We start from the raw sequence: 24,550 nt of genomic DNA, 5'->3' as shown, positions 1-24,550 counted from the left end.
TCTTTTTTCTTTTAGATTTTCAGAGTATGCATATGTAAATACCATTTGAAAAGGACATTCTCAGTTGTTAAAATTATTGATTGCATATTTAAGATGATACAATGTTTTTATTCAATCAGATTAAAATGAATATCAAAAGGGTGCTATATATGACTATCAGGACTAAAGGTCAACAGAAATAAAGTTCAGAAGCAGTCAATGACAACATAATTTATCCCTCAAGGTATCTCATGAAGGAAGAAATACTGAGGGTGCCTCCTTTTAACACATTTTATATGGGCCCTGAAACTTCCAGTTAACTGTTTTATTTTGGCTTCGGTTTAAAAATATATATATATCTACAAATTTTAATAGAGTCTGGAGTCAGAGATCCGAGTTTGCATTCTGACTGTACAGCTTATTGCTGATGTCATTTTGGCCAGATTTAGTATGAGCGTAAATTTCCCTTTTGTAAAATGGGGATTCCTGTCTTCCCCATAGGGCTAATTTGTTTGTTCATTCAGTAAATATTTAGTGGATGAGACAAGCTAGTGACATAACTGTGACTCTGACACTGTCATGATTCTCAAGGTTCATTCACTTGTAATTGGGACTAAAACAGAAGCTCAGTTTGACCTGTTGCCTGAATACAGGCTCTACAAGAGATCCAGAGCACTAAAGAGAAGTGAGTACCACCAAGGCACCCATGCACATCCTCCAGTGGTCAGCACTGGGACTTGTAGATCAGGACTTGGTTGTGGCAAGTACAGCAATCAGGACTGAGTAATCATGTTCCCCTTAGTCCATCATTTGGAGCCAGAAACAGTTAAAGTTCTTGTTTCCATGAGGATTGGCTCAAGAATCACATTAGTGGACTCAGCAGTGAGGAGCATGAAGAGCCATATTCTAGCTCCAACTCTGTATCTGAACATCATCCATTTCTTTCCTTTTATGTTGCTACTGCTGTAATTTAAACCACCACCATCTCTTACCCATCCTTCCCCCAAAGCACATTTTCGACAGTGCAACCAAAATTAAATTTTGAATACTGTAAACCTTTCAGAGATGAACATCCATCAGCGGCTTCCTATTGCACAGAAAATAAAAGCCACTGTCCTCACTAAAGTCTTCAGGGTCCTTCAAAATCTGACCCGTTCACCTCTCAAACCTTGTCTCCAACTGCCGATAGAGGATTTTTTGCTCCTTAGCTCAGCTAGGTCTGGGTTCTTGTCTCAGGACCAGAAAGAAGTAAGTACACAGACATGTGAAGAGTGAGCAAGGCAGGATGTTTTACTCAGTGATGAAACAGTTTTTAGCAGGGAGGGGAAGCAGGGGTGGTCTCCTCACCCAAAGGCAGTAGAGTTCCCAATATGGCTGAGCCCAGGGCTTTTTATGGGTTCAGAATAGGGAGTGTGTGCTCACTGTTTTTTGGGTATGTAAAAAAGGTTAAGGTGGGCACAATAGTGTAGAAAATCAATTAGAAACGGGTATTTTCTAAAATCAATTAGAAAATCAATTAGAAACAGGTGTATATAAAATAGGTGACGGATGGGGACTAATCAGAGGAAAGCAAGCCAAACAGGAAGGCACGTTCTCAGTCTGGTTGGAGGATATTCGCAGGACTGTTTCCAGCTTGAAGGTTGGATTTCACTGAGGTCCCACCCTTTTCTGCCTAGGCATTTGTCTGCCCACTGCCTCTCTGCTCTACCTTTTGCTTGTCACCTCTTCTTTGAAATCTTGAAAACCAATCTATTTCTTTATGCTTTTACTCATGCTGTTTCCTCTTCCTAGAATGCTTTTTTCTTGGCTAGCTCCTTTTCATTCCCCCAACCTAAGTTGGAATATTGTGTAAAATTATATCTCCAATATTAAACTGCAAGATTTTTAGGTAGCAGCGATCCAGTCTTACTTATCTTTGTTTCTCTGGAAGAATCCAGCTTGAGTAGGTGTTCAATAAATATTTGTTGAGTTGATTCACACTAACACTAGTGGAAGGAAAAGTGTTTTGTGGTCACAGATATTTAACATGACTCATTAGGAAGATACATTGTTTTCTCTTCAGTTATTTCGAAATCAGAAATGCCCGTCTTCTTTCCCACATAACATCTCTTCCTATGTATATTTAGTTCTGTTTGGATTATCACCTCATTTATTATCTTTCTTTCTCTCGGTCTGCATTCACTGCTCCACCTACCTCATTAGATGTTCCACAGTTCACTATGTCTACTTACTTACCCTCCATTCATTCTTTCATAACTACTATTCCACCACAACTGCTCTAGCAAAAGTTATTAATGACCAATTTTCCAGGTCCATTAGACTCTTTTTAGTCCTTACTTTATCTCTCATCTCTACAGCAGCTGCTCCCTTTATCTTAAAACCCTTTTCTCCTTTGGGTTCCAGGACCTCACTCTATCTTAACTTTTCTCCTACCTCTCTGACCATTTCTTCTCATTTTTTATTCACTGCTCTTTGCCTAGACCCATCCCTTAATTATTACATTTACCAGGGCTCTGATCTCAACCCTTCTCTCTCTAAATCCTTTATGGGGTCATCTCCCTTAACACTATGGCTTCAAATAACCATCCATTTGTTAATAATTTTTATATCTATATGTGATAAAATTTTATCACATTGTACACTGAAAAAAACAAGTTTATGTACAAACAAAAATGAATAGTCTCTAGTTTAGTTAATAACATATCAATGTTAATTTCCTGGATTTGATAATGTACTATAGTTATGTAGAATCTTATCATTGGGGAAAGTAAGGTGAATAGTAGATTGGGATTCTCTGCACTATTTTGGCAACTTCTTTTCTTGTTTTTTTTTGTTTGTTTGTTTGAGACAGAGTCTTGCTGTGTCACCCAGGCTAGAGTGCAGTGGCACAATCTCTGCTCACTACAATCTCCACCTCCCAGCTTCAAGTGATTCTTGTGCCTCAGCCACCCAAATACCTGGGATTACACACACATACCACCATGCCCAACTAATCTTTGTACTTTCTGTAGAGATGGGGTTTCACCATGTTGGCCAGGCTGGTCTCGAACTCTTGACCTCAAGTGATCTATTCGCCTCGGATTCCCAAAATGTTGGGATTACAGGCCTAAGCCACTATGCCCAGCATCTTTTCTTATTCTTATGAGTCTTAAAAAGTAAAAGGGTAAATATAAGTTGAAAGAAAACAAAATCAATCTTTTTTATAGCTTATTTATTAAATGTCCTTTTTGCATTTTTATAATGTGATAATTATTCTTACCTCAAGTAGTAATGATTTACCTCACTTTGTAGGATAAACATATTTTTAGCACATCAGTGGTATATCTAACTAAATTTTGTTTCTTATATTACTCAAAATAATTTTTGAGATATATTGAATTCTGTAAAATGGTATCAGACACATTCTCCTTCCATTCAAAATTCATATGGGGTTTGATAAGTTTAATATAGATAATATTTAATTTATATATAATGTCAAATAGTATTTAATGATATTATGCAGGCCAGGCACAGTGGCTCATGCCTGTAATCCCAACACTCTGGGATGCCAAGGCAGGAGAATTGCTTGAGGCCAGGAGTTTTGACACCAGCCTGGGCAACATAGTGAGAGCCCATCTCTACAAAAAAATTGTAAAAGGTAGCCAGGTGCAATGCTGTGCCCCTGTAGTCCCACCTACTCAGGAGGCTGAGGCAGGAGGACACTTGAGCCCAGGAGTTTGAGGTTACAGTGAGCTATGGCCATGCTACTGCACTCCAGCTTGGGCAACAGACTGAGACCCTGTCTCTGAAAAGGTAAAAATTTTTTAAATTTTGTAAATGAAAACTATCATAGGCTTGAAAAGAATAGTCATTGTGTTAAATATTTGATCTAGGGAATTGGATTTACCTTGAGAAGTATTGTGCCAAGTATGGAAAGAAAAGGAAAATTTCTCTGTATATTATATACATTTCTTTGTAACTTGTATGTAGTGGTTTTAAAATTATCACTATCTTTGGAAGTCTTTGCCTACATATCATGGTAAATATTTTTGAGCCGGGATTGAATTTGGAGGCCGTTGTTGCCTTACTAAAATTAACTAAGATAAGTAAAATTAGATACCTTAAGATTCAAAACATACTTGATAAAGGAATTTTCTACTTCTACAAAAATAAGTGGAAAAGTCCATATTTAGAAAAAGTATTAGCAGTGCAATAGTTTGGCAAGTGATATTTCCATTACTATTATTTAAGTTTCCATAAATATTTCATTTTAAAATAACATGCCAAAGTAAAATAATTCAATTTATTTATAAGCAAACAAAACATGAATCTATTTCATTCCAGAAAACAGACTATCTGAGAATTGGTTAAGGAGTAGTAAATTATTTATTTTCAGTTGTCAATATTCATTGGCCTTCATTTTTTAGTAAAACTCTATTTTGAAATAAGTATAGATTAACACTAATTTTAAGAAACGATAGAGAGGTCCTGTGTGCCTATTACCTAGCTTCTCATAACGTATTACAAAATCACAGTACAATATCACAACTAGGATATCGACAAGATTACATGGAAAGTCAAGATATAGAATATTTCCATCATCACAAGTATCCTTCATGTGACCCTTTATAGCCACACACTCTCCTCCCAGTTCTGCCCCCTCATTAGACCTTGGCAACCATTAGTCTGTTCTCCATTATTATAATGTTACTTCAGGGATGTTACACGAATGAAATCATACAATAAATAATCCTTTGGGACTTGGCTTTTTAAAATTCAGCATAATTCTCTGGAGGTACATCCAGGCTGTTATGTGTGTTATCAGTTAGTGTTTTTGTATTACTGGATAGTAGCATGGTGTGGATGCATCACAGTTTGTTTAACCATTCACCTGGAGGACATCTGGGTTGTTTCCAGTTATTGCACATTTTAAATAAAGCTAATATAAACATTCACGGACAGGTATTTGTATGAACAAAAGTCTTCATTTCTTTGGAATAAATGCCCAGGAGTTCAATTGCTGGGTAGTGTGGTAGTTACATGTTAGTTTTTGAACAAATTGTTAAACTATTTTCCAAACTGGCTATACCATTTTACATTCCCACCATCATATATGAGGGATCCAGTTTCTCCTCATCCTCTCCAGAATTTAGTGTTGGCACTATGCACTATTTTATGTTAGCCATTCTGGTAGGTGTGTCATGATATCTCAGTGTGGTTTTAATTTGCATTTCCCTAATGGATAACGATGTTGAATCTCTTTGCCTGTGCTTGTTTCTCTTTTGCTTATTTTATAATTAGACTTTTTGTACTCTTGAGTTTTATATATATTTATATAATGTATATATTATATATTTTTTATTTATATTTATATATTATATATATTTGATATATAATATATTATATATTATATATATATAATTTATATATTATATATATTATATTTTTATATATACATATTCTTCTAAAACTAGTCCTTTCTTGGATATGCTATTTGCAAATATTTTCTCCTGGTCTGTAGTTTGTCTTTCATCCTCATAAAAGGAACTGTAACAGAGTAAAAGTTTTTAATTTTAATGAAGTCCAGTTTATCAATTTTTCCTTTCATGGATTGTGCTTTCAGTGTCAAGTTTTCAAACTCTTTGCCTAGCCCTAAGTCCTAAAGATTTTCTCCTATGTTTCATTCTAAAATTTTTGTAACTTCACCTATTATATTTAAATCATGGTCCATTTTGAGTTAGTTTGTATATAAGGTGTGAGGCTTAGATCAAGATTCTTTTTTTATTTTTACCTGCAGATGTCCAGTTGTGTCTGCACCATTAGTTGATAAAACTATCTTTCCTGCACTGAATTGCTTTCATACCTTTGTCAAAAATCAGTTTGGCATTGAATAGGTGCTTCTCCAGGGAAGATACACAAATGGCCAATAAGCATATGAAAAGATGCTCAACATAGTTATTAGAGAAATGCAAATAAAAACCACAATGAGGTACCACTTTGCAGATACAGCATGGCTATAACCAAAAGTGGTCATGAAGATGTGGAAAAATTAGAACATGACCTCATACATGGCTAGTGGGAATGTAAAATTGTTCAGCTACTGTGGAAAACAATTTGACAGTTCCTCAGAAAGGCATATAGAATTACCATGTGACCCTGTAATTCTGTTCCCAAAAGGATGAAAAACAAGTATTCAAGTACATGTTACACGCATGTTGATAGTAGCACTATTCAAATAGCCAAATTGAAACAGCCCAAAAGTTCATTAGCAGATGAATGGATAAGCAAATTTTAGTATACACATAAACAATGGTATATTATGTAGTCATAAAAGGGAATGAAGTACTGATACATGCTACAATGTAGATGAACCTCCAAAATATGCTGAGTAAAATATAGCAGACACAAAAGGTCAGCATGCTGTATGATTCCATTTATTCCAATATCCAGAAGAGATCAATCCATAGGGACAGAAGAGATTGCTGGTTGCCAAGGACTGAAAGAAAGGGATGAGAGGGAGAAACTGCCTAATGGCTAAGGAGTGTTACTTTGGAATGCTGGAAATGTTTTGGAACTAGATAGAATGTGGTGGTTCTACGACACTGAAAATGTACTAATGCCACTGAATTGTTCAATTAAAAATAAATATTTAAATTTTAGCACAATTTAAAAAAAAATCAGTTGGAGATTTCTGTGAACCTCTTTTTTTTTCTTTTTTGAGATGGAGTTTCGCTTTGTTGCCCAGGCTGGAGTGCACTGGCATGATCTCAGCTCACTGCAACCCCCGCCTCCCAGGTTTCAAATGATTCTACTGCCTCAGCCTCCTCAGTAGCTGGAATTATGGGCACCCGCCACGATGCCCGGCTAATTTTGTATTTTTAGTAGAGATGAGGTTTCACCATGTTGGACAGGCTGGTCTTGAACTGACCTCAAGTGATCCACCTGCCTCCGCCTGCCTAAGGGTTGGAATTACAGGCGTGAGCCATAGCACCCGATCTTGTGTGGGTCTCTTTCTGAGTTCTCTATTCTTTAATTGATCTCTATCCCTACCCCTCTGCCAATACCACATAGTCTTGATTACTATAGCTATGTAATATGTCTTGAAATAAGGTAAATTAATTCCTCTTACTTTATTGTTGCTTTGCAAAATCATTTTAGCTATACTGGTTCCTTTGTCTTCCCATATAAATTTTAGAATTATCTTGTATATATTTACCCCCACAAGGAAAACTTACTAAGCTTTACATAAGGATTATATTAAAGCTGGTTAACAAAATTGGGATATCTTTACTATGCTGTCTTCCAATCCATGAGCATGATATGTTTCTCCATTTACTTAGATCTTGTTTTATTTTTATTAATTAATTTATTTATTTATTGAGACAGGATCTCCCTCAGTTGCCCAGGCTTAAAGTGCAGTGGCACAATTACGGTTCACTGTAGCCTCGATCTTCTGGGCTCTAGTGATCCTCCCACCTCAGCCTTCCAAGTAGCTGGGACTACAGGCTTGAACCAACACACCTGGCTAATTTTGAAATTTTTTGTGAAGACAGGTTTCGCCAGGTTGCCCAGGCTGGTATCGAACTCCTGAGCTCAAGCAATCCACCTGCCTTGGCATCCCAAAGTACAGGGATTACAGGCAAGAGCCACTGTGCCCGGCCCAGATCTTGATTTTTTTTTTAAATCAGCATTTTCTAGTTTTCAGTATACAAGTCCTATACATGTTTTGTTAGGTATTTTCACTGGGTCTAGGATTCTAGATTGACAGTTCTTTTCTTTCAGCACATAAAAAATAATGTGCCACTTCCTGTTACCTTTCTTCCAGCTAGCATGGTTTCTGATGAAAAATATGCTAACATAGTTTGAGTACCCCTTAACTGAAATGCTTGTGACCAGAAGTGTTTCCAGTTTTAGATTCTTTTAGATTTTGGAATATTTGCATATACAGAATGATATATCTTGGGAATGGGACTCAAGTCTAAACATGAAATTCATTTACATTTCATATACACCTTATACACATAGCCTAAAGTTAACTTTATTTTTCCCTTGGGGATGTTGAATAAACTGTGTTTGGTTTGCCTGCATTTTGACTGCAAGCTGTCACAAGACTTCAGGTGTGGCATTTTCCATTTGTGACATCATGTTAATGCTCAAGAAGTTTCAGATTTTAGGCCGAGCACAGTGGCTCACACCTGTAATCCCAGCACTTTGGAAGGCTGAGGTGCACAGAGCACCTAAGGTCAGGAGTTCAAGACCAGCCTGGCCAATATGGTGAAAGCCTGTCTCTACTAAAAATACAAAAAAAAAAAAAAATTAGCCAGGCATGTTGGTGGGTGCCTGTAATCCCAGCTACCTGAGAGGCTGAGGCAGGAGAATCACTTGAACCCAGGAGGCAGAGGTTGCAGTGAGCCAAGATCGTACCACTGCTCTCCAGCCTAGGCGACAGAGCAAGAGTCCGTCTCAAAACTAAAGAAGCTTCAGATTTTAGAGCATTTCAGATTTTGAATTTTCTTATTTTATTTTTAGAAACTGGGTCTTTCTCTGTCACCCAAGCTAGAGTGCAGTGGTGCAATCATAGCTCACTGTAATCTCAAACTCCTTGATTAAAGCAGTCCTCCCTCCTCAGCCTCCTGAGTAGCTGAGACTACAGGCGCCACCATGCCTGACTAAATTTTAAATTTTTGTAGAGATAGGGTCTGGCTATGTTGTTCAGGCTGGTCTTGAACTCCTGGCCTCAACTAATCCCCCACTTCTGCCTCCCAAAACACTGGAATTACAGGCATAAGCCACCACACTCTGCCTAGATTTTAGATATTCTAATTAGGTATGCCCTGTACTCTAATTGTTTTTCCCCAATAGGTAAGGTGTGCTTTTTCTTTGACGCTTTTAAGACCTTTCCCTTGTATTTAGTTTTCAGAAGTTTGATTCTGATGTGGCTTTACATGGGTTTATGTCTGCTTATCTTGTTTTGGGCATGCTCAGCTTCTTGAATTCATAGGTTTATGTCTCTTGGAAATTTGGGGAGTTTTCAGCCATTATTTATCTGATACTTTTTCAGTCCTGCCCTCTTTCTCTCCCCCCAGTACTCCAATAACATGAATCTTTTGTTATAGGCCAGGCATGCTGCTCACACCTGTAACCGCAGCACTTTCAGAGGCCAAGGCAGGAGGATCACTTGAAGCCAGGAGTTTGAGAACAGTGTGGGCAACATAGCAAGACCTCATCAATACAAAAAAAAAAAAAAAAACTATTGAAAAAATAATTCTAAAAGGTCAGCCACCTTAGTACCGGCATTTATATATTATCATTTTTCGTTCAGTTCACAATCTTCCTGATTATTGGTAAGATGAGTGATTTATTGAAACCTGGACATTTTTGTATGATGTCATAAGACTAGATTTTATTTGTAATCTTCTGTTTTACCTAGCTTTTATTGGCATTACTCTGCCAGGGGAAGTGAGGATATCACCTCTCATAATGCCTGGTGGAAGTAGAAGTCCAGGCTCCCCACTTGGCTTCCTGTGATACCCAAAGGCAGGGAGCTTCTTGACTCTATTTTGAGGAAAAACAATGTACATACTTGATCAAATGTGAATTACTGTTGATTTTCATGACAGAATAGCCGCCTAAAAGAGGAACAGATTTGGCACATACGGCATCTACTAAAGGAATTGAGTGAAGGGAAGGCAGAGGGACTGCCAGTTGTAACAAGAGAGAATGTTGAAGAAGCAATGAAGGAAAAATGGAAGTTTGAAAGAGACCAGGAAAAAAACTTGAGAGGTAATTTAGGAACATAGAAAACTATCACAGAGTTGTACTAAGTTATTTCTTGAATATATTAATGCTTTATTCTTCCAATATGTTCAAAATGCTGTAAATGTATTTTATGACATCATTACCACCACAACCACAAACACATGTAGGTAACTGCGCAGGAGAGGGAAATAACAAAGTGGGTAGAGGTAATGAAGCCAAGCAAGGAGGTAGAAGAAGAGTAGTGATCAAAAACAGATGAAATTCATCTGACTTTTTTTTTTTTTTTTTTTTTGAGACAGGGCCTAGTTCAGGTAACCAGGCTGCAGTGCAGTGCTACAATCTCAGCTCACTGCAGTGTTAACCTCCCAGGCTCAGGCAGTCCTCACATCTCAGCCTACCAAGGAGGTGGGACTCCAGGCGCACACCACTATGCCTGTAATTTCGTTCCTTTTTTGTAAAGATGAGGTCTCGCTATGTTGCCCAGACTGGTCTCCAACTCCTGGGCTCAAGAGACATTCCCATCTCAGCCTCCCAAAGTTCTGGGATTACAGGCGTGAGCCACTGTGCCCAGCCTCATCTGACTCTTACAACAAGACAGTATCCTGTTAAACACCATTCCTCATAGTAGGGTTTTGTACTTTTTCTTCTTTTTTAAAAATTCTGCTGTTTGGTGGCTTCATTGGCTTCAGCTTCAGTTTAGATTTGGGAATGATAAGGCAAACATAACCATAAAACGTGTTTCTCCAAGTATCTCTAAGGGAGCCAAGCATCCTATCTAGATGAGGGAAGTAGGGATTAGAGTTGGGAAAGGAGAAGTTTGGAGAACATGGGTAAAAATAACACTAGGTGCAGGCAATGAAAGACCTAGGGCATACTCTTGCTATAGGCTTAGGAAATACCATGGTACTGAGGGTAAATCATGCAGTTTTGTCATATGCATTTTTAAATTCCTATTCATTCTAAACTTGCTGCTAAGATTTCTCAGACCATTTTTGCCAAAACCTCCATAAATAACATCTCTGCTAGGAAGCTGGAAAACACTAGAAAGAGACCTAAGTGCTATCACTTGTTAGCCCTTAGGAAATCCACATATTTCTGGATTTCTTGAAGTGCCTACGTGCCTGAGCACTTTGCACAAAGCAGGCTCTCTATTTGTTGTTTTGAGTGAAATCATTTCCAAAACCAAACATCAATAGGCAAGTTTCATTTTTAGGGGAGTTCAAAACTGCTCCTATAGACCTCCAGACCTCCTCCTACCCAAGTCTCTTTATTGGCAATAGTGATGTTATGACATGGTAGATAGCATATTTTGCACAACTTCTTTCCAAGAGAGCTCTGCTTATTTTTGGAAGGAATACTTTAATAAGTCCCTTGAGATGGAAGTGAGACTCCAAAGGATGCTCAGGTATGCTCGTTAAACTGCCTTATAAAGGAATGGGCTCAGTTAGTTGAGATATGCCTGTTTATGATTTGGGCTGAGCATGGAATGTGTCATACAAGACTGGGCCACATTGCATTGCTGAACATGATAGAGGAGGACTGGGCATGCATGGGAAGAAAGGAAGCTCACAGACATGGGGGAAGAGAGGGAAAGTAAGAGAACAGAAGTGTCTGGAAAACATTTCCAAGGTAATCACTTTATGTCCCAGGTAGTTCCTTGTAACTCATTTTGGTGTGGAGCAGCAGCAGTTGCTTCACCTGTCAGCTTGTTACAGTGCAGATTCCCAGCATTCCCCCCCCAGACCTACCGAATCAGAATCTGCATTCTGACAAGATCCAGGGGGATTCCTGTGCACAGTAAAGTGTGAGAAATACTGCTGCAACCCTTTTCTTCCAACTTTTAGTAAGGACTTTCAGTTGCAAGGAAAAAAATCCAACTCAAACTAGCCTAAGCATAAAGGGGACATTAGTCTTTTCACATCAGTGAACAGAGAAAGAGTGCTTCTGACCTGGATGCAAGGCCTCACATGCTGTCAGATTGCAGCTTAAACAAACAAACAAATCTCTGAGGTATGTGTTACCAGAAGGGAAGAGAAAATGTTCTAAAAAAGTAGAAAAACAGCCACTACATCCATCTCCCTTTTACAATCTTCAGTGACATCTACCAACTCTCCCCTCAAAGGCCGAATGGGACACAGGCCTGAGACAGTAGCAGTCTGCTCAAATGAGAGAACAGCTGCCCATCTGGGTTATAGTAGTATTAATAATTGTTTAATGAAAATAACAAGCACCATTTGTTAAGAGATTTTAAAATACAGTATCTTGTGGCCAGGCGTGGCGGTTCACGCCCTTAATCCCAGCACTTTGGGAGGCCAAGGTGGGTTGATGGCCTGTCGTCAAGAGTTCAAGATCAGCCTGGCCAACATAGTGAAATCCTGCCTCTACCAAAAATACAAAAATTAGCCAGACGTGATGGTGGATGCTTGTAGGGATCCCAGCTACTTGGGAGGCTGAGGCAGGAGAATCACTTGAACCCAGGAGGGGGAGGTTGCAGTGAGCCAAGATTGCACTACTGTACTCCAGTCTGGGTGACAGAGTGAAACTCTGTCTCAAAAAACAAATTAGTATCTTGTGTACATCTTTGGAACAATATGAGTCCTGAGTCCTTCTGCACCTCTGGACTGAAGAATATCACCCTGGCCTGATGGAAATGCTTCAGTCATTCAACAGACGTTTATTGAGCACCAACTAATTGCCAGGCTCTGTGCTAAGTGCTGGATTTACAGAGATGAATATAATGTGGTCTTCCTTCAAAGCACTCTCAAACAAGGTGACATATGGTGATGAGTCAAACAGCCATTAAATTTGTTATACTTGACTCTTCTGTAATGCTTCTTTTTAAGAAATTTTCAGCAACATAGTCAGGCCTAAAGACTGAATAGAATATCATGTTTAGCAAACAAAGTTTATATCCCTGAAATGGTTCAATATTTGTACATATTTAACTGGGGAACTTATCTATCACACTGGTTTTACCAAAGGAGAGGTGGGAGAAGACGTTATTATGACTGTCAGATGCTATCCTTTCATACAAGAGAAATCTAAATAAATGAACTTTAGATGACTGAATCAAACAATTTACTTACAAAAATGGTTGCCAAGGACCTGGGAAGGACATGAGTTGAAACCACTTTTGCTCAGAGGGTATAATGGCCAGAAAAATGACAATTTACTAATAAAGAATACATAGTATATGATACACTATACAAAATAGGGCCCTTATTAAGCTATCACAGGAATGATATAAACTTGCAGCTTCCTACGTATATGGGTTGTCTATTATGTCTTTCAATCAAGCCTCAAACCACACAATGGTAATCAGATGTTTAATTTTAAACCAAACAATTATAATCTGATGTTTAATTTTACTTAGATTTTGAATCAGGAGAGATAAACAACAGTTGGAATAGTTTTGAACTCCCTAAATTTTAGATGTAAAATAGTATTTATGAGTTAACAATATTTTAGTATCAGATCTTAACTTCTTAAAGCCAATTTGCAACATATAGTGCTTACAAGGACACCAGTAATGACATAGTGTCTTTATTTTCAACAGATATGCGCATGCAAATAAGTAATGCTGAGAAACTATTTCTTGAGAAACTCGGTGAAAAGGAATATTGGGAGGAGTACAAGAATGTAGGGAGTGAACAACATGCTAAACTCATTACCTCCTTACAAAATGACATCAACACAGTTAAAGAGAATGCAGAGAAAATGTCAGGTCAGTTGCAACAAAACTAGTTCAAGTTCAATAAAAAACATCTTTAGTAGGGCATACATTGGTGGAAGAAAAATGCGAGTACTCTCTGAAGCATTCAATACTCTGCTGTCAGCACAAGCAGCTGTGAGCCTAAGGGTAAAAGTGGAGGGAAGAAATAGAAAAATGACGGCAGGACCACCTGTGAAACTGAGAAGGGGAAATAAAGAAATGGGAGTGGGAAGGAGAAACCCTATGACCAACTGACTTTAAGAAAGAAGCTTCTGGCTGGATGTGGTGGCTTATGCCTGTAATCTCAACACTTTGGGAGGCTGAGCCTGGAGGATCGCTTGAGCCCAGAAGTTTGAGACCAGCCTGGGCAACAAGTGAGACCGTGTCTCTACAAAAAAAAACTAAAAATCAGCCAGGCATGGTGGCTCGTGCCTATAGCCCCAGCAACATGAGAGGCTGAGGAGGGAGGATCAGTTGAGAGCCGTGGTCACGGCTGCAGGGAGCTGTGATTGTGCCACTGCACTCCAACCTGGGTGACACAGCAAGACCCTGTCTCAAAAAAATAAATAAATAAAAACAAGTAAGAAGCTTCATTCAATGAAGGGGATCTGTATGTTTACAGACTGGGGCAGAAGCAATTCCACCAAGATAGCAATGTCCTGAAGCCAGGTTATATTATAAAGAGAATTCACCTGGGGCAAGCTAAGTCTGCTTAGCCAGGCTGAATAGCTAGACTCATCATGGAGAAATGTCGAAGTCAATTAAATTGTAGCCAGGAAAAAACTGGGAAACAAACATGAGATGGGAAGTGGAGAGGCTGTAGAGTAGGATGGCATCAGGAGCAATGAAGCTTACCAGACTAGATCTGGACACGATGAGGGCCAGCTATCTGTCACTGAGGCAAGCATAGTGGCTTAAAAGAACACCAAAGACCCAGATATAGAAGTCAAAGGACAGAATTAATAGGGGAAATTTGGCCCAAAAGAGTTGCTGTGGGTGGACAACCGTCCAGAACCCAGCTGGAGATAGTGCCCTGTGTTATGGAAGGGTTCCTGTGGGTTGTTCCCATGTTCCCCTGTCAGCTACCTCTGCTTGTGAACCGGTTTGTATGTAAGTTTCTCAGCTTAGGGCCTCTGCACCACAGTGATAGTGTAAGCTTGGCCCCATGTCAGTCTGGGTTTGAAGTTCTAATTTGTCAAAGTTTTTTCTCCTGAAAAGAGAACGAGAGTGTCAGCCTCCTATTCCCTCATTCCCCACTCAGATCCTTTCCCACTATTACCAGTTTCTTACGTAGCAGTCAGAAACAGCCTATGCATTTACATATATATATATATATCACAAATAGCATGTTATAGATATGTTTTACTTGCTTTTTATGTAACAATATGAACATCCTTCTAAATCATTCTTCCAGTGGTTGCATTGTTTTGTTGTACCATAATTTTTTTTTTTTTGAAAGGGGGTCTCACTCTGTCACCCAGGCTGGAGTGCAGTTACGTGAACACAGCTCACTACAGCCTCTACCTCCCAGGCTCAAATGATCCTCCCATCTCAGCCTCCTGAGTAGCTGGGACAGCAGGCATGTGCCACCACACCTAGCTAATTTTATTTTATTTTTTTATTTTTTTTAATTGTACTTTAGGTTCTGGGGTACATGTGCAGATCATACAGGATTGTTGCATAGCAAACACACATGGCAATGTGGTTTGCTGCCTCCAACCCCCCGTCACCTACATCTGGCATTTCTCCCCATGTTATTCTTCCCTGACCTCTCCACTCCCCCACTGTCCCTCCCTTGGCTCCCCTTGCCCAACAGACCCCAATGTGTGATGCTCCCTCCCTGTGTCCATGTGTTCTCATTGTTGAACACCTGCCTATGAGTGAGAACATGCAGTCTTTGATTTTCTGTTCTTGTGTCAGTTTGCTGAGAATGATGGTTTCCAGATTCATCCATGTCCCTACAAAGGACACAGACTCATTGTTTTTTATAGCTGCATAGTATTCCATGGTATATATGTGCCACATTTTCCTTGTCCAGTCTATCATCAATGGGCATTTGGCTACCTGATTTCAAACTCTACTACAAAGCTACAGTAATCGAAACAGCATGATACTGGTACCAAAACAGAGCTACAGACCAATGGAACAGAACAGAGGCCTTGGAGGCAATGCCACACATCTACAACCATCAGATCTTTGACAAACCTGGCAAAAACAAGCAATAGGGAAAGGATTCCCTGTTTAATAAATGGTGTTGGGAAAGCTAATTTTATTTATTTATTGTGGAGGTCTCACTGTGTTGCCCAGGCTGGTAACCATAATTTTTTTAACCAGTTTCTTACTCATAAACATTAAGGTAGTTCCTAGTCTTTTACTATTACAAATAATGCTGCAATGACTATCCTTACACCTATCTCATTTTCCTGTGACAAATATTCTTGTATTTATGTCATTTCACTAATGTGTATCTCTCAAAGAAATGGTTGTGTGAAACAGCCTGTTTATTTTACTGTGATAAATGTGGCCCTCCATAGAGGTTGTACCAAGTTGCACTTCTACCAGTATGCGTAGGGATACCTATTTTCCCACATCTTCAACAGGGGGTGGTATCCAAATTTTTGTTCTTTGTCAGTCTTATGGATCAAAAATGGTATCTCATTGTAGTTTTAACTTCCATTTCTTTTATTAAAAGTGACAATGAATGTATCTTTTCATAACTTCAAGAGCTATATGAATTTCCTTTCCCATGACTCATTTTGTTCATACCCTTCAACCATTTTTCTATTGTGTTGTGGCACTCTTTACATTTTAAAGAAATTAGCTCTTTAACTGTGATATAAATTGCAAATATTTTTCCCATTTGTCATTAGATTTTTGTTTGTGGGTAATGAAGTAATGTTGTGCTTTTAAAGTGCCCAGCTTGTCAGTTTTTGATTTTATGTTTATGAGATTATGAATAAATTCTCCAATATTTTATTCTAAAATTTTGGGGTTTTTTTATATTTAAGTATTTGTTTTTGTGTGAGGAAGTAATCCAACTTTTTTAGCAAATAGTTTTCCAGTTGTTCCAACATCATTATCCTAATGATTCAAAATGCAAACTTTATTATATATTAACTTCTCATATATATCTGAATCTTATTGTCTACTATCTATTAAATCTGTCTATACATTTGCTAACCAGTAGAATACTGTTTTAAAAGTTATTGTTCCGGTATGTTTTCACAATTTTAAATATTTTAGCCAGTATTTATTTTACAGTTTTGAAGTCGGAAAAATGATCTAATATAAACTTAACCCATTATCTTGATCAGAAGTTTGGTTAATTGGGTCAGGCATGGTGGCTCATGCCTGTAATCCCAGCATTTTGTGGGGGTCCAAGATGGGTGGATCACCTGAGCTCAGGGGTTCAAGACCAGCCTGGGCAACATGGTAAAACCCCATCACTACCAAAAATACAAAAATTAACTGGGTATGGTACCGCACACCTGCAGTTCCAGCTACTTAGGAGGCTTATGTGGGAGGATCACCTGAGCCTAGTAGGCAGAGGTCGCAGTGAGCCAAGATTGTGCCACTGTATTCCAGCCTGGGTGACAGAGCAAGACCCTATTTTAAATTAATGAATTAATTGTTAACTAGGATGATTTCTTTAACTTAAAAATTTTCATGCAGTTGTGTTCAACTTTGGGGTGGTAATAACATTTATATATTGAATTACTTGCTGGCCAAACCATGGGGCACAGCCATGAGAAAATAGTTATGAGCTTGTCTTATTTTCCATTAGTTTTAGGCACTTCTCCTAACCATCCAGGTAGCAGGAGCCACTCCACCAGGGGAACTATTAAAACATGTTGGGGACCACTAACTGGACACAATGAATATGAGCAAGACTCCTGAATCAGTCTATCTGAAGAATTACTACCACCACCCCCTCTTTTTCTCCTACTTGCCTGGAATTCTCCTCCAACAATTATGGGCTTTGTGTTAGTTAGGTTGCTTTACATGCAAGGAACAGAAATCGACTCAGACTATTGTTGGGGGCTGGGAGTCTGCTGTAAGTGAAACAGGATATTAAAACTTTATTTAAAGTCTCAGCTTACACTGAGGTGGCAAAATGAGATGAAATACCACCACACAGATTTGCAATTTGATGAAGATGAAAACCAGTTTCACACCTTGGACTAATGAATTCCAGACTACACAAGAAGTTAGAGAGGGCAAGAAAAGGTTATTAGAAATTAGTGGACAGCTTTTGGAAAGAGCTCTTGGTGTGCTATCAGTCCTACATTTTCCCCCACCGAGAAGCAGGTAAAATGTAATTCCTCCTCCATCTCACATCTGGATGGAAGGTCTTCAGAGAGACCCATCAGATGTTTCAGTATGTGTCCCCTGTAGTTTGGACATTCAGGTCTAGTTTATGACTCATCCCTGAGAAATCTAGGGAATAAGTGGCTGAATAACTATGCTGACAGCAGAACACAGAAGAGGTGGCTGCTGCCTTGGGCAGAGCCTGCACTCCTGAGTTTGTCAGGACAAAGAGTAGAGGAATGTTTTTTGTCAACTTGATATGAGAGAGAGTCGGGGAACAGTCACGTGAAATCTTGCCTGAGACAGCTGAGTAGGGTGTTGGGGGCTGGTGATAGTTCCCAACAGAAAAATAGGGATCTTGTATGTGTGGGAGGGGAGTGCAGAATTGAAAACCAGGGACCAACAGAAAAGTTGTTACCAACTTCTAAGGACAGTAGTTGCCCAGCATCAAGGAATGCAGATGAAATATCATTTGAAATGAGGAAGCTTATCCTCCAAAGAACCTACTAAAACACTCCCATGAGACAAGGCACCAGTCTTAAATGCCAGCTAGGACCAGAAAGTGGACATCAGCTTGAGACAGTATCAGTCAAGTGAGAGCTTTCTTTGGTTTTTCCATGCTCCTGTCTTCCTTTCAGCATTGAGAGAGAAATCATGGAAGCTCAAGGCAGAGGAAATAGCAGTAGGCCCACATTAGGAAAGGGGATTGGCATAACTTTGAAAGAAATTTAAATTATTGCAATATGTATTCTGGATGTATTAATTACCTGTTGGAGTACCTTTTGTTACCGCAAAGGCACTAGAAGTCAGAGGATTTACCATATATTTTATTGAGAAGAAGTCAATAGCCTCACAGTGTGACTTTTTAAAGGAAAGGGACAAATAAGTTGCTTGACTTCCCAAGGGTCATACTTGTTGGCTGTAATACAAGTGAGGAAGGGGAAGACTAAAGACAGAATGAGACTAGCAGTGGCTCTAGTCATGGCTCCTCCCCACATTTCTCTCCCCTGATCTATGACTGTCCCTCTCATTGGCACCTCTGCTTTGATCTGCATACCTGTCCCCCTTCTAATTCCCACAGAACAGTTATTGCAGTATTCTCCAGCCCACTTCTAAAGACAGCCGGTGCCATCAACCACCTCATCAAAGATGACCCAAGGCCTTTGTCCATGCTTCCTCATGGGTCACCAGTCAGCCCCAACACAAACTGTTCCTCAGTCACCTGCCTTATTCAGCAGCTCCCCCTGAAGCCAGGGGCAGGAGAAAACACTTAGAGTTGCTTCCCTGAACTTTAACTAGAATGGGATATTGGGACACTGGTACAGAAAACAGTCACTAATATATCCAGGCCAAGGCTACTTCTCCTCAATAAAAGGAAAAGGGACCTTAGATTAGGCCCAGGAATAGAGAAGGTGAGACATTATTACAAGTCATTGTATAATTATAGTCACAGAGCATTTTTATTTTTATCCTTTACTGGGGCACAGGTCAGGGATTCTTAAAAGTTCTTTCTACACTAACAGTGGATTTTTAAAAATTAGGTTCAAGACTCCTTACAAAAAAGTGGCATTGCTTCTTTGAATGTTTTCTTGCCTATGAAGTCAGAGTCTCTAGGTGATCTCCAAGAGGACACACGTTTCCAGCATCTGCTTTTCCATATCTTGTCTAATCCTTACAAGTTCCTTTGAGTTACATATAATTATGCCCAGTTTAAAGATAAGAAAACAGAGGCCCAGAGAAGTTAATTGCCTTAACCAAACTCACAAAGTTGGTAACTAATGGAACAGGGATTTGAACCCAGGTATGTTAGGCCCCAAACCCATCTGCTTCAATTTTAGTATATGGGCTGCCCAAGTGAGCACCCCATCTGCTTCAAATAGTCCCCATAAGTCTGTGATTCAGTGAGTTAGGGGCAATGCTGAAGAGATTACTACCCAGCCAGTGTTTCTGCTAGCTCCTGCTCAGTTTTCTCCAAAAGGGGCTGGAAAGAGGCCACTGCCACAGGGGAGAGTCAACAGGATGGAGCTGTGTGACCCCAGAAGTTGGAGAAGAGTGAATAACAAAGCTCCCAACAGGCCGTGAAAGAATAAACCAAAGCAGAGCCATATACAACAGGGAAGGCGGAACAGTGCAAAGCAAGCTTTAGCCAGTACACTTTGAGGTGGGGTCAGCTTCTGAAAAGAGACCCCATTAGATGGGGTGTCGAGAAGCAAGGAGTCTTCTGCACAGTCCTAATCTCTCAAGCTCCCACTTGCAGTGTCTCGAGCTTTAATGAGGAGACTTTTATATGCTCCCACTTTCTTTGGCTGCATTCACCAATAAATGGTTAATTGTTGTTACCAGAAGCATCATCTGAACCACAAAAGATAACAATGAGGCATTCACCCTTGTGATGGGTACTGCACTTTTAAGAACAAAAATGGTCTGTACAATTTTTATATGGAAGTTGGAAGAGAGTCGAATGTGAATATTGCTTGTTCAGTATTAATAAGGCAATAGAGAAAGCTACATCTTTAGTCAGAGTGTATTTGATAATCTATTTTTAAATTATTTACAGCAAAGAATTAATATTTCATGTTATCAAGCTCCAGGTTTTATGGTTTCTTTCAGAAACTAAAATCCATTATGCTCCTGATCCATTGCAACTTTTAGATCGATTATTGTGTTTTGTTGGGTAGAAGTTCAAATAAATAACCAACATTAAGCTGATGGGCTAGGTTGTAAACTGAAAAAAGAAATTCCATCAGAAATTAGTTTGGAAGGATCAAAATATTTACAAGATTACTTCAAATAAATAAGAAAAATCCAGGCTATGTAAATGGAAATATGTAGGTTAGAATGATAAAGACTTCCATTTCTTATTCTCTAGATGTCAAAGTAGACAAACTCCAAAAACTTAACGAACTTCTTGCTTATGAACCACTGCCTCACTCTAGTCCATCTCTATTAGAGGCAGAAGCTGCCCTCCCCTGACCGCCTCTTCTGGCCACCCCACAAGTTGGGAGAACTCTCCCTTTCTTTCTCTCTACCCCTTCTTCCCCTCCCCACCAAAGCTGCCAGAGAAGGGGAAGAGCCAGTATTTGTTTTCTGGTGCTGAAGCCTCAGATCACTGCCCACCAAAGACTTGCAGTTTGCCAATTTTTATTTTCTTCAAAATACTTTTTGGCATATGTTGTGTCCCAGGGATACAGTAATGGAAAGATATGGAAGAGAAGTTTTTAGTTTCTGCTCTCAGCGTTTTCATCTAGATAAGGGTTGAATAACTCTTCCCAGCTCTCTGGCCCCTGAATTCTGGTGGTAGCCACCTTAGTTGGGTTCCTGGTCAACTGAAGGACCAGACCTGCAGATCTCCTTCTTTATAGCATAAGATCCCTGAGGGTTCTTCTTTGGCTGATTTGGTCTGTGAAGAAAATTTTCCCTTTGAAACAATTTCCTAAATCAGAGGTCCTCAATCCCGCCAAGCCACAGACCAAGATCAGTCTGTGGCCTGTTAGGAACCAGGCCACACAGCAGGAGGTGAATGGTGGGTAAGCAAGTGAAGCTTCACCTGTATTTACAGCCGCTTCCCATCACTTGCATTACCACCTGAGCTCCGCCTCCTGTCCAACAGCACCGACATTAGATTCTCTTAGGAGTACAAACCCTACTGTGAACTACACATGTGAGGGATCTAGGTTGCATGCTCCACGTCAGAATCTAACGTCTACTGATCTGTCACTGTCTCCCATCACCCCAAGATGGGACCATTTAGTTACAGGAAAACAAGCTCAGGGTTCACAATGATTCTATATTATGGTGAGTTGTATAATTATTTCATTATATATTAAAATGTAATAATAATAGAAATAAAGTACACAATAAATGTAATGCACTTGAATCATCCCCAAACCATCCTCCTTTCCCACTCAGTCTGTGGAAAAACTGTTTTCCACGAAACCAGTTTCTCATGCAAAAAAGGTTGAGGACTGCTGTCCTCAATGGAAATAAGGTTCTGTAGCACTGTTAGTACAATACTGTTGTTTAATTATAGAATAAGTGAAGTAAGCCTCTGGGCCTCTCCAGAAATCTAGCAGCCATGATTTTTCAACATCACTTGTATGGGAAAATACTTCCTGAATTCCAAATAATTGTCCTGTTATATAAATAAAGCACAACTAATGGGAATATATAACACAGAACTTCTAATAAAACACAATTAACCTTGATTATTCTCAGATTAACTCGTTTGTAGTACAATTTCCTCATTTTTCACACTGCTACCTTAGTCAATCCCTGAATGTTACCTCCTCAAAAAAAGGTTTCTCTGATCACTTGAACTAAAATAGAGAATTTTAGTTTTCCTTCCTCACACACATCACTGCCTGAAATATTATTTATTTACCTGTTTACTTGTCTATGATCTGGCTTCCCTATTAGAATGTACATATCACAAGGACAGGGTTTTTTTCTGTCTTAATCAGCAATATTTGCAGGGTATATACACTGTTTGGCATACAGAAAGATCTTGATAGTTATTTTTTGAAAACAAGAATGAACAAATTAGACTCATTTGTCCAGCTTTTTATTCTCCATTCTTTAAAGCAGCCTTGCTATCACAGCGTCACATTGTCCTTAAGAAGGGATGTTGATTACATGATCTCTAAACATCTTTCATGGCCTAAAATTTTATGATTCTTTGCTCTCTCAATAATGACATTTGTGAGCATGAGAAAATCTGGAAAGGACAGAGAATCCTGTGCTTCTTTCTGTCTTTCTTTCTTGCCCGAGCCTAACTTACAACCAGGTCTGTCAACTTTCCCAGCCCCTTACTCCCTATCTACTCTCCTCTCCTCATTCTGTCTTTCCTACCCCAGGAAACACATGCCAAGAATAGTGGAAATCTAGTTAGATGGAGTCAGATAGACAGAAAGCTACTTGAACAGATAATAAAGTCTTCATATTTTTGTTGTGGAGTAGTAAGTTGTGTGATATGAAGGGTAGACTGCCACACAAATGCTGAACTGTTTGAAATTCTGCCTTTGGAGAGATAGTCCTTTGAAAATACAAATGTTCTTGTGTAAGAGATCTTAAACTAATTCACATTAAGGTATTAGTAAATTATTAGAGTATGTCTTTTAATTGGAGGAACTAGATTTGTCAGTAAAAATATACCCTGAAAATTCAGAAAAAAAAATGTGTAGAAAGGAGAAGTGAGAATGATGGAAAATAAAATTTGCTGACATCATAGTTTTACCTAGAATCAGCCTTGATAAGGCTTTTAATTTTTTCTTTTTTTTCTTTTTTTTTTAAGAACACTATAAAGTCACTCTGGAAGATGCTAGAAAGAAAATAATCAAAGAAACTTTGTTGCAACTGGACCAAAAGAAGGAATGGGCTACACAGGTATAATTCAATTTTCTTAAAAACAGAACAAAACAAACATTTTCCCCCTGTATTTTCTTTAAGTATATTATAGTGCTTAAGAACTTTGGGTATATTCTCAGATTTGGGATGCTCAAATCTGTAATAACGGCTGTAACAAATATTAAAACAAGTTTTGAATGAATTATAAAATAAAATATAATCTGTCTAAAAAGTACTTTCTTATACATCCAAACCTAAGAACATGGATTCTGAAGGCAGGCAGTTTGGTTTAAACCACTGCTCTACACTTACTGGCTGCATAATGAATTCGTTATTTAGTTTTTCTGGGCTTCTGCTTCCTAACCTATAAAATGGAAAATAAAACTGGTATATAACTTAAAGAAACAGTGCGACGATTAAATGAGATTATTTAAGTACCATAATGTCTCACAAGAAGCAAGAGCTCAGTGAATTTTTTTTCTTTTTTTTTCTTTTTTTTTTTTGAGACAGGATCTTGCTCTCTTGCCCAGGCTGGAGTGCAGTGGCAGTCACAGCTCGCTGCAGACTTCACCTCTTGGGCTCAAGCAATCCTGTCACCTCAGCCTCCTGAGTATCTGGGGACTACAGGCATGTGCCACCATGCTTGGCTGATCACTCAATTATTAATCAGATTTTTTTAAGTAAAAGGAATATAGGTTGAGTATCCCTTATCTGACACGTTTCAGATTTTTGATTTTTTCAGATTTTGGAATATTTGCATTATAGCAGTTGAGCACCTCAAATCCCAAAATCCAAAATCCAAAGAAGTCTGCACTGGGTGTAGTGACTTACTCCTGCAATCCCAGTACTTTGGGAGGCCAAGGTGGGTAGACTGCTTGAACACAGGAGTTTGAGCCCAGCTTGGGCAACAGGGTGAAACCCTGTCTCTACCAAAAATACAAAAATTAGCTGGAAGTGGTGGTGTGTGCCTGTAGTCCCAGCTATTTGGGGTGTTGAGGCAAGAGGACTGCTTGAGGTCTAGGCTGCAGTTAGCCATATTTGCACCACTGCACTCCAGCCTGGACAACAAAGTGAGACCTTGTCTCCAAAAAAAAAAAAAAAAAAATCCGAAATTCTCCACAGTCTGAAACTTTTTGAGTGCCAACGTGATGGTCAAAGAAAATGTTCATTGCATTTTATATTTCACATTCTCAGATTTTGGATGCTCAAACTGTAATAATGGTTGTACCAAAATATTAAAATAAAAGTTTTAAATGAATTATACAATGAAATATAATTTATATAGAAAGTACTTTCTTATTTATACAAACCAAAGAGAGTATATTCTACATTGCTGGCACTTTAAAAATTGGGGATATAAAGCATTTTTTGAGGCATAATTTTCAACCTTATATGTTCTATAATTCCTTTGTTTTACATAAAATATCTGACTTTTTTTTTTTTTTTTTTTTTTTTTTTTTTTTTTTTTTT

At 38.8% G+C, this 24,550-nt stretch overlaps 1 protein-coding gene across 1 annotated transcript in view; it reads left to right on the top strand.

Annotated features, from left to right (window-relative positions):
• CCDC83 (coiled-coil domain containing 83) overlaps positions 1-24,550 on the top strand; it is a 52,657-nt gene that overhangs the window by 7,889 nt on the left and 20,218 nt on the right. Inside the window, 3 exon segments of the mRNA XM_032295932.1 lie at positions 9,579-9,741; positions 13,274-13,441; positions 23,028-23,119. Of these exon segments, the coding sequence (XP_032151823.1) occupies positions 9,579-9,741; positions 13,274-13,441; positions 23,028-23,119 (423 nt within the window).

This window comes from Sapajus apella, unplaced genomic scaffold (assembly GCF_009761245.1).
Source record: "Sapajus apella isolate SASKATOON/1434 unplaced genomic scaffold, GSC_monkey_1.0 scaffold34, whole genome shotgun sequence".
Classification (NCBI taxonomy): domain Eukaryota; kingdom Metazoa; phylum Chordata; class Mammalia; order Primates; family Cebidae; genus Sapajus; species Sapajus apella.
The sequence above is the reverse complement of the archived record's forward strand: the minus strand, read 5'-3'. Positions and strand labels throughout refer to the sequence as shown.